This window comes from Natrix helvetica (assembly GCF_964273705.1).
Source record: "Natrix helvetica genome assembly, chromosome: 4".
In the NCBI taxonomy this organism is placed as follows: Eukaryota; Metazoa; Chordata; class Lepidosauria; order Squamata; family Natricidae; genus Natrix; species Natrix helvetica.
In genome coordinates, this window is record NC_138550.1 from 96,056,244 (window position 1) to 96,069,143 (window position 12,900).

The 12,900-nt window shown below is 42.6% G+C and overlaps 1 protein-coding gene across 1 annotated transcript in view; it reads left to right on the forward strand.

Annotated features, from left to right (window-relative positions):
* LOC309392186 (testis expressed protein 56-like) overlaps nt 1-12,900 on the forward strand; it is a gene marked incomplete at its 5' end in the record, with an annotated part of 15,594 nt that continues 2,694 nt past the window's right edge. The window contains 2 exons of the mRNA XM_081953187.1: nt 1-109; nt 11,384-11,564. Of these exons, the coding sequence (XP_081809313.1) occupies nt 1-109; nt 11,384-11,564 (290 nt within the window). The remainder of the gene's footprint in view (nt 110-11,383; nt 11,565-12,900) is intronic.

A 12,900-nucleotide genomic window follows, 5' to 3' on the forward strand; every position in this document is an offset into this window, starting at 1 on the left:
ATGGATGAGATAAATGAAGTATTCCTAAAGCTTTCTATGCTTCACAACAATTTGCCTGATCCACTGAGAGATATATTGCTTCAAAATGCATGTGAAGATCAAAAAAAGCGTAAGTTGTTATCACACACACACATATATCCATTTTAGATAATATTTCTATATGAAAATATGATTGCTGATATTTTTACAGATTGCAGTTCCTCAATTTTAATGAAACTGACCCTCCGTGAACGTATTTGCTTCTTGGGATGGGGAAGGGATGGGTGAGGTAGAAAATCTAGCAGGTACAAAGTTTATTTTAAAAAAAAATGTATTTAATGGAATCTAAAACAAACCTGGAGGACTCTGTGTGGTGCAACAGCAGTGAATAAAAACAGAAAACATCACAATAAAAACACAAAATCAGAGTTAAACTGAAGGATACATGCCACAACCAGTCAAATGGATCCAGATTCTTAAAACTGCTTTGTTTCCAAAATATCTGCAAAGTGGTAGCTCAGCCTGAACTCAAGGTTGACTCAGCCTTCTAAGGTCGTAAAATGAGGACCCAGATTGTTGGGGGCAATATGCTGACTCTGTAAACCGCTTAGAGAGGGATGTAAAGGACTGTGAAGTGGTATATAAGTCTAAGTGCTATTGCTATTTATATATCGGAGGGGTAGAATGGTAATGTAATTCAATGGGATGGAAACTACCATAGGGGCACTGTCTCTCCCACATATTCCCATGTGCCTTGAATGTGAAGCAGTGGGGAGAAGGATGACTGCACCAGATAAGTGGTTTTAGCACTGGTATAAGTGGTGCCTGATATATCCTCCCAATACTGCACCACTTAGGACTTAAAGATACAGCAGGTTGGGTTCAGAAGCCTACTATGTCCCAATGCATGTCAGGGTTCCAAATAGCATCCAAAAGTAAATCAGAATCTGGGGCAAAGGATTCCTTAAAGTTCCAATTTATTAAGCGAGCCATGTTGGCACATCTGGGAAAACCCGAATCTGAAAGCTTCCCAGTTTTCCCACCCAGTTGAAAGTTCAAGATCTTGCCCCCTCACCCACAAGTCCATCGCATGGTCCAATCTTCCACTGCAATGCTGGCAGCTTCCACCCATCCAGTTCCGGCCAGGTGCAGAGACAAAGGATGATGTTGGCTTTCTAGAAAGTATTTTGTTATGGCTGCATATTATCCAACTCTGTATAATCCCCCCGCCCATTATCCCACCATAGAAAATGCATAGTAGAATAATAGAAAGTATGGCAGGCCAAAGATCCAAAAGAAAAGATGGCTGCAGGCCTGACAATGCAACAGTTTTAATAGAGGCACAATTCTACACTGGCATCTCAAGAAATATGTGTGTTCCTTGTGTGTTGAAGTTTCAGAAGCAATTCAAAATTCTGCTCTAAGAAACTTTGGACCTCACTTAACTGGTTGTGAGATGCCTATCTTGAGGTAACGTTTGCCTTTTACAATACAATACAATAGTAGAGTTGGAAGGGACCTTGGAGGTCTTCTAGTCCAACCCCCTGCCTAGGCAGGAAACCCTATACCGTTTCAGACAAATAGCTATCCAACATCTTCTTAAAGACTTCCAGTGTTGGGGCATTCACAACTTCTGGAGGCAAGCTGTTCCACTGATTAATTGTTCTCACTGTCAGGAAATTCCTCCTCAGTTCTAAATTGCTTCTCTCCTTGATTAGTTTCCACCCATTGCTTCTTGTTCTACCCTCAGGTGCTTTGGAGAATAGTTTGACTCCCTCTTCTTTGTGGCAACCTCTGAGATATTGGAATAATGCTATCATGTCTCCCCTAGTCCTTCTTTCTCTTAAGCTAAACATACCCAGTTCCTGCAACCGTTCTTCATATGTTTTAGTCTCCAGTCCCCTAATCATCTTTGTTGCTCTTCTCTGCACTCTTTCTAGAGTCTCCACATCTTTTTTACATCGTGGCGACCAGAACTGAATGCAGTATTCCAAGTGTGGCCTTACCAAGGCATTATAAAGTGGTATTAACACTTCACGTGATCTTGATTCTATCCCTCTGTTGATGCAGCCTAGAACTGTGTTGGCTTTTTTGGCAGCTGCTGCACACTGCTGGCTCATATTTAAATGGTTGTCCACTAGGACTCCAAGATCCCTTTCACAGTTACTACTACTGAGTATGGTATCACCTATACTGTACCTGTGCATTCCGTTTTTGTTGCCTAAATGTAGAACCTTACTCTTTTCACCATTGAATTTCATTTTATTAGATAGTGCCCAATGTTCAAGTTTGTCAAGATCCTTCTGTATCTTAAGCCTATCTTCTGGAGTGTTGGCTATTCCTGCCAGCTTGGTATCATCTGCAAATTTGATGAGTTCCCCATTTATTCCCTCATCCAAATCATTGATGAAGATGTTGAAGAGTACTGGGCCTAAAACAGAGCCTTGGGGTACTCCACTGCATACTTCCCTCCATGTAGATGCAGTTCCATTGAGAACTACACGTTGAGTGCGGTTGGTCAGCCAGTTACCAATCCATCTGGTGGTGATGCTGTCTAACCCACATTCTTCTACTTTATCTAGTAGTAGGTTATGGTCTACCTTATCAAAAGCCTTACTGAAGTCCAAGTAAACTATATCAACGGCATTCCTCTGGTCCACTAATTTTGTCACATTATCAAAGAATGCAATAAGATTAGTCTGGCATGATCTGTTTTTGACAAATCCATGTTGGCTTTTGGCTATTACTTTGTTTGCTTCTAGGTGTTCGCAAATTCGTTGCTTGATTATTTTTTCCAGAATCTTTCCTGGTATTGAGGTTAGGCTGATAGGTCTGTAGTTTCCTGGATCTAATTTTTTCCCTTTTTTGAAGATGGGAACCACATCAGCTCTTTTCCAGTCCTCTGGTAGTTCCCTGGTGTTCCAGGATCTCTGAAAGATATAATTCAGTGGTTCTGAGATCTCGTCTGCTAGTTCCTTCAGAACTCTGGGGTGTAATCCATCCGGTCCTGGTGATTTGAACTCATCTAGGGTAGACAGGTGCTCACTTACCATTTTCTTCCCTATTTCAATTTGTGTTCCTAATTTTGTGGTGCTGCTTTTGATAGGTTGGACTGTTTTATCCCTTTGTGTAAAGACAGATGCAAAACATGAGTTAAATAGTTCTGCTTTCTCCCTGTTGCTTGTCACCTTCTTGCCACTTTCTCCTAGCAATGGACCAATTGTTTCCTTAACTTTTTTCTTGTTTTTAACATGTTGGAAGAAGCTTTTTTTGTTAATTTTTACTTTTGTGGCAAGCCTTTCTTCATTGTGAGCCTTAGCTTTCCTCACTTCATCTTTACAGGCTCGGGCTATTTGCTGATATTCTGCCTTAGTTATGTCCCCCTCCTTCCACTTTTTATACTTACTTTTTTTGTCTTTCAGTTTGTCAGATAGTTGTTTATGCAGCCATGCTGGTTTCTTTTGGGAGCTGTTGTTTTTCTTCTTCATTGGTATTGTGTTAGACTGGGCTTTTCTAATCTCATTTTTCAAAATTTCCCAAGCTTCTTGAGTTGTTTTCCCCTCGAGGATTCTCATCCATGGAATTTTTCCCAAGCTCTCTCTAAGTTTATTGAAATTAGCTTTCTTAAAGTCCAAGACTCTAGTTTGACTTTGTTCTACTACTTGTGTTTGGATAATGTTGAATTCCAATATTGCATGGTCACTTGCCCCCAGGGTTCCTATGGCTTCAACACCTTCTATCATTTCCTCTCTGTTAGTGAGAATTAAGTCCAGTATGGCTGATCCCCTTGTTTCCTTCTCTACTTTTTGGAAAACAAAGTTGTCTGCTAGGTTTGTTAGGAACCTGTTGGATCTTCCACTTGGTGCAGAGTTTGTTTCCCAGTTGATGTCAGGGTAGTTAAAATCTCCCATTACTATTGTGGTGTGCTTCCTACATACCTTAGTTAGCTGACTAGCAAAAAGTTCATCTTCTTCCTCTGCTTGGTTGGGTGGCCTGTAGTATAGACCTATGGCAATGTCATTTCCCCCACAACCTTTAATATTGACCCAAATGCATTCAAGATAGTTCTCATTATTGTTGTGCTCTATTTCTGTAGAGACATAGTTATTTCTTATATATAGTGCGACTCCACCTCCTCTTTTATTTGGTCTATTTCTTTTAAATAATTTAAATCCTTCTAGCTGTATGTTCCATTTGTCAGTTTCATCCCACCAAGTTTCTGTAATGGCAATAATATCATATCTGCCCTCTTTTACTTGAATTTCTAATTCTCCCTGTTTATTCCTCATACTCTGTGCATTGGTATATAGACATTTGAGTCCATTTTGATTGACCTTGTGTTTACTGTCTACATAACCTGTATTATGCCTGACTGCCCCTATTTTCTTGCCACTTGTGTGATTCATGCACATGGTATGACAATCACTATTACATGCTTGGTTTTGCTTGACAGCAGGAGTGATAATCTTACCCACACACACATCTATGTTACATGCATTTATAACCCTATGAATTTTAGTTTGCTGGGGACAGAGATGTTCTGTATCTATTAATTCTCTGTCCCCGCTCTTCAGTTTAAATGTTTATCAAGAAAATCTGTGAATTTAATGCCAAGTAACTCAGTTCCTTTCTTGGATGGGTGCAACCCATCTCTTTTGTACAGTTTTTCATTGGACCAGCTACAGGCTTCATGACTAATAAAACCAAAGCCTTCCCTTTTACACCACTCCTTTAGCCAAACATTAAACTCTGCTACACGCTGGCCCTTCCCTTTTTGTTCCTTATATACAGGTAAAACCTCTGAAAAGATAAGCCTACAACCTATACTATTAAGTTCATACCCCAAGTTCTGGAAATCATTCTGCACAGAAAGTACATCTTTCTGGGATAGATCATTAGTGCCAAGATGTATAATAGCATCAACGTCACAGTCCTTACTTGCATTCTTGACTATCTTAAGAATACGCCTCTTGTCTCTGCTGGCAGTAGCACCTGGCAGACACCTGACCTCTTTTAAAACCTCCTTATCCTCTCCTAAATTAACATCTCTTACGATTGAATCACCAACCAGAAGGTGACTTCTCTTTTTACATACCTTGATCTTCTTCTGCGACTGATGTGTGATACCTGGTTCCCCTTTTCGCCTTTCCGAAGAAAGTTCTTCGTTTTGGACCACGATCCCCTGCTTATTTGAGTCATCATTATCACAACTGCCTTGACCTATCTCTTTAGTGTCCCCATTAAGGTCAGCAAGGGCACTATATCTGTTTTGCTGGGTCACAGCAAAAGCTTTGGGTTTATGGTTCACAGCTCTCAACCTGCCAGATCCCACAGTTGTCCAGACAGCTCTTCTCCTGCAAGATCTTTGTGGCAGAGGGGGCTGATAGTGTGGCTTCACCATAGAGTGGAATGGCTGACGTAGACACCTAGTTTCTGCTTGGAGAGCACAGATTACAGATTCTAGATAGGTAATCTGCCTATGTAGACTCGTAATTTGTTTACAAAGGGGACAGTATCCAAATTTGAAAAGAGTACTGCGAAAGACAGGTGCAAAACAGCTATTACATTGAACTAAGCCAGTCATTTTGAAATAAATAAAATCACAATCTCAAACACACTAATCCAGAATGTATTGCTATTTTGGTTTATAGATATATGATTCGCGCGCCGTTAGGCGCGCGGGCCCCCACCTCAGTGTCTTTGTCTTGTGACTCACCCCCTCCTTCTCTCCAGCAGCTCCAATCCTAGCTTCAGGAAGCTTCAAATGATATGGAGTTTAAGGGCCCCCACCTCAGTGTCTTTGTCTTGTGACTCACCCCCTCCTTCTCTCCAGCAGCTCCAATCCTAGCTTCAGGAAGCTTCAAATGATATGGAGTTTAAGGGTCCCCACCTCAGTGTCTTTGTCTTGTGACTCACCCCCTCCTTCTCTCCAGCAGCTCCAATCCTAGCTTCAGGAAGCTTCAAATGATATGGAGTTTAAGGGTCCCCACCTCAGTGTCTTTGTCTTGTGACTCACCCCCTCCTTCTCTCCAGCAGCTCCAATCCTAGCTTCAGGAAGCTTCAAATGATATGGAGTTTAAGGGTCCCCACCTCAGTGTCTTTGTCTTGTGACTCACCCCCTCCTTCTCTCCAGCAGCTCCAATCCTAGCTTCAGGAAGCTTCAAATGATATGGAGTTTAAGGGCCCCCACCTCAGTGTCTTTGTCTTGTGACTCACCCCCTCCTTCTCTCCAGCAGCTCCAATCCTAGCTTCAGGAAGCTTCAAATGATATGGAGTTTAAGGGTCCCCACCTCAGTGTCTTTGTCTTGTGACTCACCCCCTCCTTCTCTCCAGCAGCTCCAATCCTAGCTTCAGGAAGCTTCAAATGATATGGAGTTTAAGGGTCCCCACCTCAGTGTCTTTGTCTTGTGACTCACCCCCTCCTTCTCTCCAGCAGCTCCAATCCTAGCTTCAGGAAGCTTCAAATGATATGGAGTTTAAGGGTCCCCACCTCAGTGTCTTTGTCTTGTGACTCACCCCCTCCTTCTCTCCAGCAGCTCCAATCCTAGCTTCAGGAAGCTTCAAATGATATGGAGTTTAAGGGCCCCCACCTCAGTGTCTTTGTCTTGTGACTCACCCCCTCCTTCTCTCCAGCAGCTCCAATCCTAGCTTCAGGAAGCTTCAAATGATATGGAGTTTAAGGGTCCCCACCTCAGTGTCTTTGTCTTGTGACTCACCCCCTCCTTCTCTCCAGCAGCTCCAATCCTAGCTTCAGGAAGCTTCAAATGATATGGAGTTTAAGGGTCCCCACCTCAGTGTCTTTGTCTTGTGACTCACCCCCTCCTTCTCTCCAGCAGCTCCAATCCTAGCTTCAGGAAGCTTCAAATGATATGGAGTTTAAGGGTCCCCACCTCAGTGTCTTTGTCTTGTGACTCACCCCCTCCTTCTCTCCAGCAGCTCCAATCCTAGCTTCAGGAAGCTTCAAATGATATGGAGTTTAAGGGCCCCCACCTCAGTGTCTTTGTCTTGTGACTCACCCCCTCCTTCTCTCCAGCAGCTCCAATCCTAGCTTCAGGAAGCTTCAAATGATATGGAGTTTAAGGGTCCCCACCTCAGTGTCTTTGTCTTGTGACTCACCCCCTCCTTCTCTCCAGCAGCTCCAATCCTAGCTTCAGGAAGCTTCAAATGATATGGAGTTTAAGGGTCCCCACCTCAGTGTCTTTGTCTTGTGACTCACCCCCTCCTTCTCTCCAGCAGCTCCAATCCTAGCTTCAGGAAGCTTCAAATGATATGGAGTTTAAGGGCCCCCACCTCAGTGTCTTTGTCTTGTGACTCACCCCCTCCTTCTCTCCAGCAGCTCCAATCCTAGCTTCAGGAAGCTTCAAATGATATGGAGTTTAAGGGTCCCCACCTCAGTGTCTTTGTCTTGTGACTCACCCCCTCCTTCTCTCCAGCAGCTCCAATCCTAGCTTCAGGAAGCTTCAAATGATATGGAGTTTAAGGGTCCCCACCTCAGTGTCTTTGTCTTGTGACTCACCCCCTCCTTCTCTCCAGCAGCTCCAATCCTAGCTTCAGGAAGCTTCAAATGATATGGAGTTTAAGGGCCCCCACCTCAGTGTCTTTGTCTTGTGACTCACCCCCTCCTTCTCTCCAGCAGCTCCAATCCTAGCTTCAGGAAGCTTCAAATGATATGGAGTTTAAGGGTCCCCACCTCAGTGTCTTTGTCTTGTGACTCACCCCCTCCTTCTCTCCAGCAGCTCCAATCCTAGCTTCAGGAAGCTTCAAATGATATGGAGTTTAAGGGTCCCCACCTCAGTGTCTTTGTCTTGTGACTCACCCCCTCCTTCTCTCCAGCAGCTCCAATCCTAGCTTCAGGAAGCTTCAAATGATATGGAGTTTAAGGGCCCCCACTTCAGTGTCTTTGTCTTGTGACTCACCCCCTCCTTCTCTCCAGCAGCTCCAATCCTAGCTTCAGGAAGCTTCAAATGATATGGAGTTTAAGGGTCCCCACCTCAGTGTCTTTGTCTTGTGACTCACCCCCTCCTTCTCTCCAGCAGCTCCAATCCTAGCTTCAGGAAGCTTCAAATGATATGGAGTTTAAGGGCCCCCACCTCAGTGTCTTTGTCTTGTGACTCACCCCCTCCTTCTCTCCAGCAGCTCCAATCCTAGCTTCAGGAAGCTTCAAATGATATGGAGTTTAAGGGTCCCCACCTCAGTGTCTTTGTCTTGTGACTCACCCCCTCCTTCTCTCCAGCAGCTCCAATCCTAGCTTCAGGAAGCTTCAAATGATATGGAGTTTAAGGGCCCCCACCTCAGTGTCTTTGTCTTGTGACTCACCCCCTCCTTCTCTCCAGCAGCTCCAATCCTAGCTTCAGGAAGCTTCAAATGATATGGAGTTTAAGGGTCCCCACCTCAGTGTCTTTGTCTTGTGACTCACCCCCTCCTTCTCTCCAGCAGCTCCAATCCTAGCTTCAGGAAGCTTCAAATGATATGGAGTTTAAGGGTCCCCACCTCAGTGTCTTTGTCTTGTGACTCACCCCCTCCTTCTCTCCAGCAGCTCCAATCCTAGCTTCAGGAAGCTTCAAATGATATGGAGTTTAAGGGCCCCCACCTCAGTGTCTTTGTCTTGTGACTCACCCCCTCCTTCTCTCCAGCAGCTCCAATCCTAGCTTCAGGAAGCTTCAAATGATATGGAGTTTAAGGGCCCCCACCTCAGTGTCTTTGTCTTGTGACTCACCCCCTCCTTCTCTCCAGCAGCTCCAATCCTAGCTTCAGGAAGCTTCAAATGATATGGAGTTTAAGGGTCCCCACCTCAGTGTCTTTGTCTTGTGACTCACCCCCTCCTTCTCTCCAGCAGCTCCAATCCTAGCTTCAGGAAGCTTCAAATGATATGGAGTTTAAGGGCCCCCACCTCAGTGTCTTTGTCTTGTGACTCACCCCCTCCTTCTCTCCAGCAGCTCCAATCCTAGCTTCAGGAAGCTTCAAATGATATGGAGTTTAAGGGTCCCCACCTCAGTGTCTTTGTCTTGTGACTCACCCCCTCCTTCTCTCCAGCAGCTCCAATCCTAGCTTCAGGAAGCTTCAAATGATATGGAGTTTAAGGGTCCCCACCTCAGTGTCTTTGTCTTGTGACTCACCCCCTCCTTCTCTCCAGCAGCTCCAATCCTAGCTTCAGGAAGCTTCAAATGATATGGAGTTTAAGGGCCCCCACCTCAGTGTCTTTGTCTTGTGACTCACCCCCTCCTTCTCTCCAGCAGCTCCAATCCTAGCTTCAGGAAGCTTCAAATGATATGGAGTTTAAGGGTCCCCACCTCAGTGTCTTTGTCTTGTGACTCACCCCCTCCTTCTCTCCAGCAGCTCCAATCCTAGCTTCAGGAAGCTTCAAATGATATGGAGTTTAAGGGTCCCCACCTCAGTGTCTTTGTCTTGTGACTCACCCCCTCCTTCTCTCCAGCAGCTCCAATCCTAGCTTCAGGAAGCTTCAAATGATATGGAGTTTAAGGGTCCCCACCTCAGTGTCTTTGTCTTGTGACTCACCCCCTCCTTCTCTCCAGCAGCTCCAATCCTAGCTTCAGGAAGCTTCAAATGATATGGAGTTTAAGGGCCCCCACCTCAGTGTCTTTGTCTTGTGACTCACCCCCTCCTTCTCTCCAGCAGCTCCAATCCTAGCTTCAGGAAGCTTCAAATGATATGGAGTTTAAGGGTCCCCACCTCAGTGTCTTTGTCTTGTGACTCACCCCCTCCTTCTCTCCAGCAGCTCCAATCCTAGCTTCAGGAAGCTTCAAATGATATGGAGTTTAAGGGTCCCCACCTCAGTGTCTTTGTCTTGTGACTCACCCCCTCCTTCTCTCCAGCAGCTCCAATCCTAGCTTCAGGAAGCTTCAAATGATATGGAGTTTAAGGGTCCCCACCTCAGTGTCTTTGTCTTGTGACTCACCCCCTCCTTCTCTCCAGCAGCTCCAATCCTAGCTTCAGGAAGCTTCAAATGATATGGAGTTTTGTTGATGTTGGCTATGATGTGACTTGTAGCTTAGCTTCTGGATCATCTCCAAAGGCAGCACCATGTAAAGTACATTGTAGTAGCCTAACTGGGCATTCATAGAGGTGTGAGATAATGGAACATGAAGATAGGTACTATTGCATTAATTTGGGGATAAAGCAGATGCAGTTGTTAGTATGGAGTTCATGTCTACTGTAATTGGCTTAAAGTAAAACAATACTATTTTAAAATTGCATTGTTGTAGTTTTTATTTGGCTGACTTGGATTCTGAGATAGTGATTGCATTGAGTTTATTTGACTCCTAACTCCTTAATAACTGCAGTCAGAAAAGTTGTACCTACTTTTAAAAAGCTAATGTGCAGAAGAAAAATAATGTGTGAAGTGGGATAAAGAAAGGATTATATTTCAATAAAATTAATCTTCTCTTGCAAGGAGAGCTTTTAATAGTGCCCAACTGTAAAATCCAATTCAGTGTTTTGGAAGAAAAGATAATTAAGATTTTTTTAAGAAAATGTAATAGCAGAATAAGAAAGAAAATATTTGAAATTAGATTGAAAGAGGAATTGGGAAAACCAACAGCAAAAGATATTGAATTGCACATTACCACAATCCTTTTCCAGTTTTGACAGTTATGTTATTTATAAATTAAAAATTTAGGTTTGTTAAATGCAGGTTAAAATGTGGGTCTGTTTCCAATTCAACTTTGGTGTACAATAAAAAGCTATCATACAATTAAATGTAATGGCACCTCCCTTCCTTTCTGCCCTCTACTCTAAGCAGTCAATACCATATCAGCCAATTAAACATTCAATACAAAAAAAATAATATTTTTTCTTTTAAAAAATCAAGACACCCATTTTCAATTTGAGCAAAAGTCACCATTTAAAAAAAGTAACTTATTTTCAAAAGAGTAGAAATGTAGGTGATGTACTTCTAGATGCCGATAATTCCATAAATTAGGAGGCTACTGTTGGAAGGACTTGTCTTCTTGGTTCACACCTGATGTACGTGGAGAAGTGGAGGGATTGTCAACAGGCCATTCTGTGATAATAAACTAGATGTGTAAATTCTGAGTCTGGTGTAACTGGAGTTATGCTCTAAGTCTTAAAAGGGATGGCTGAATTGAACCTGGAAGCTGACTGGTAAGCAATACAGCAATTTCAGAATAGAAGTTATCCTGTGCTGGTGGGGTTGATGTGCCAGCACTTAAGTCAGCTAAACTTCCTGGGTTGTGCCAGCGATAGCTTTCAGATTGCCTCCAACGGCAGCCCCATATAGAACGTTACCGTATCCAGTAAAATGGTGACCCAGCTATTCCAGACATAACCAACAAAGGCATAGTTTCAAGGCCAGTAATAAGCAAGGGAAAGCGTACCAAACCACCAATACATTTTAAATTGCAGTCAATTCTCCCCTTCTCTTCAGGTTATAAGGCTTCCTACTTTGACAATTTCTCGATGAATTTGATACCTAAAGAGGCATATTGTTCACCACCGCCAAGTCATGTGCCCCTAACAAAAAGAAGGGTTTCTAATCACATTGCCAAGCAGCCTAGACCTTTTGGAGTCTATAGACAAGATATACCGCTAGCAACTATCATTGTAAGGTGAGATACAAATAAACAATTATTTTAAATCATTGCTTCTCCTACATTCCATTCAGTCTCTATTGTTCTTTTTCTCCAAGTTTTGTCTACTGTTGCTCCAAAATCTCTTATTATTTTTCTACATAGACAATTTCTTTTCTAATACCAAGCAATATTAGAGAAACAATTTACTAACCTATACAAAACATAGTATGACAAAAGTAGAGAATATTTATGCATAGCTCAGTGTTGAACTGTTGTGTTTGTGGTGTTTGAGTTTGACTGTGTTCATGCAGCCTTTCATTACCTACTAAATAACACCACCAGTTCATAGTAAAGTTTGCTGATTGTTTACATGTAGTGGCTTGCCCTGCCAGCCTTGGTTGGTTAGTGTGTAGATTCTTCCTTGAAATTTCCTTGATTAGAGTATTGTTTCTACTTTTATTGTTTATCTGGGCTATTTTTTGTTTAATTGGGTACTGGTTGTTAAGGACAATTGACTTTTTAAAAAAACTTTTGGTTTTATCTTTAAAATGGTGCATACGTGATATTTAGCTTTATGTGTCTCTTGATGGTTGATTTATCAGGAATTCCCAAGAATTCCTAACATTTTTGGATTTGGGTGGCTCTAAATGTCAAATTGAAATTGTAGTTGAATTCATTTATTTATCATCCAATTTCTATAAATGCCCATTAATATTTGTGACTTGGGGCAAATCAGTTTAAAACAGTTCAATAACATAACTAATTAACAAAATATGGGAAAACAGCAAAAACAGACCTTAAAACCAAATGAAAAACCTAATTAGAAGCAAAATGAAAAAAAACCAAATACAAAAGCAGGCAATGCAAGTTGTGGATCAATTTAGTTAACTTGTAGAGCCGTTGCCCTTAGCTGTAATGTCTCGGATGTTGGATTCAGAGGTAGTAATTCTAAGGCAGGGGTGTCCAAACGTTTTGCAAGGAGGGTCAGATTTGATGAGATGAAAATTTGTGGGGCTCATCATTCAGCCTGACCTTCTTTGAACCATTAACATGAAATGCAAATGAACTTTTTAATGAAAGACTAAACAAATAACTCCGGCAGGGAGAAGAGACTGCGGGCTGCTTGAAATTTGAAAACCGCAATTGGCCCCTGGGCCAGACTTTGGACAGGCTTGTTCTAAGGCATAGAATTAAACGTTATTTTTAAAAAAAAACTATGAAAAAGTGTGGAAAGAACCTAGCAATCTGTGGTTTTGGCTATAGCTATGACTGTTGCTATAATTGGCTTGAATAAAAAGGCACTATTAATTCTAGCATGGGCTGTGCTGATTCATAGGGCGAAAGCTTCTGCCTATATACCCAAGACTGTGTC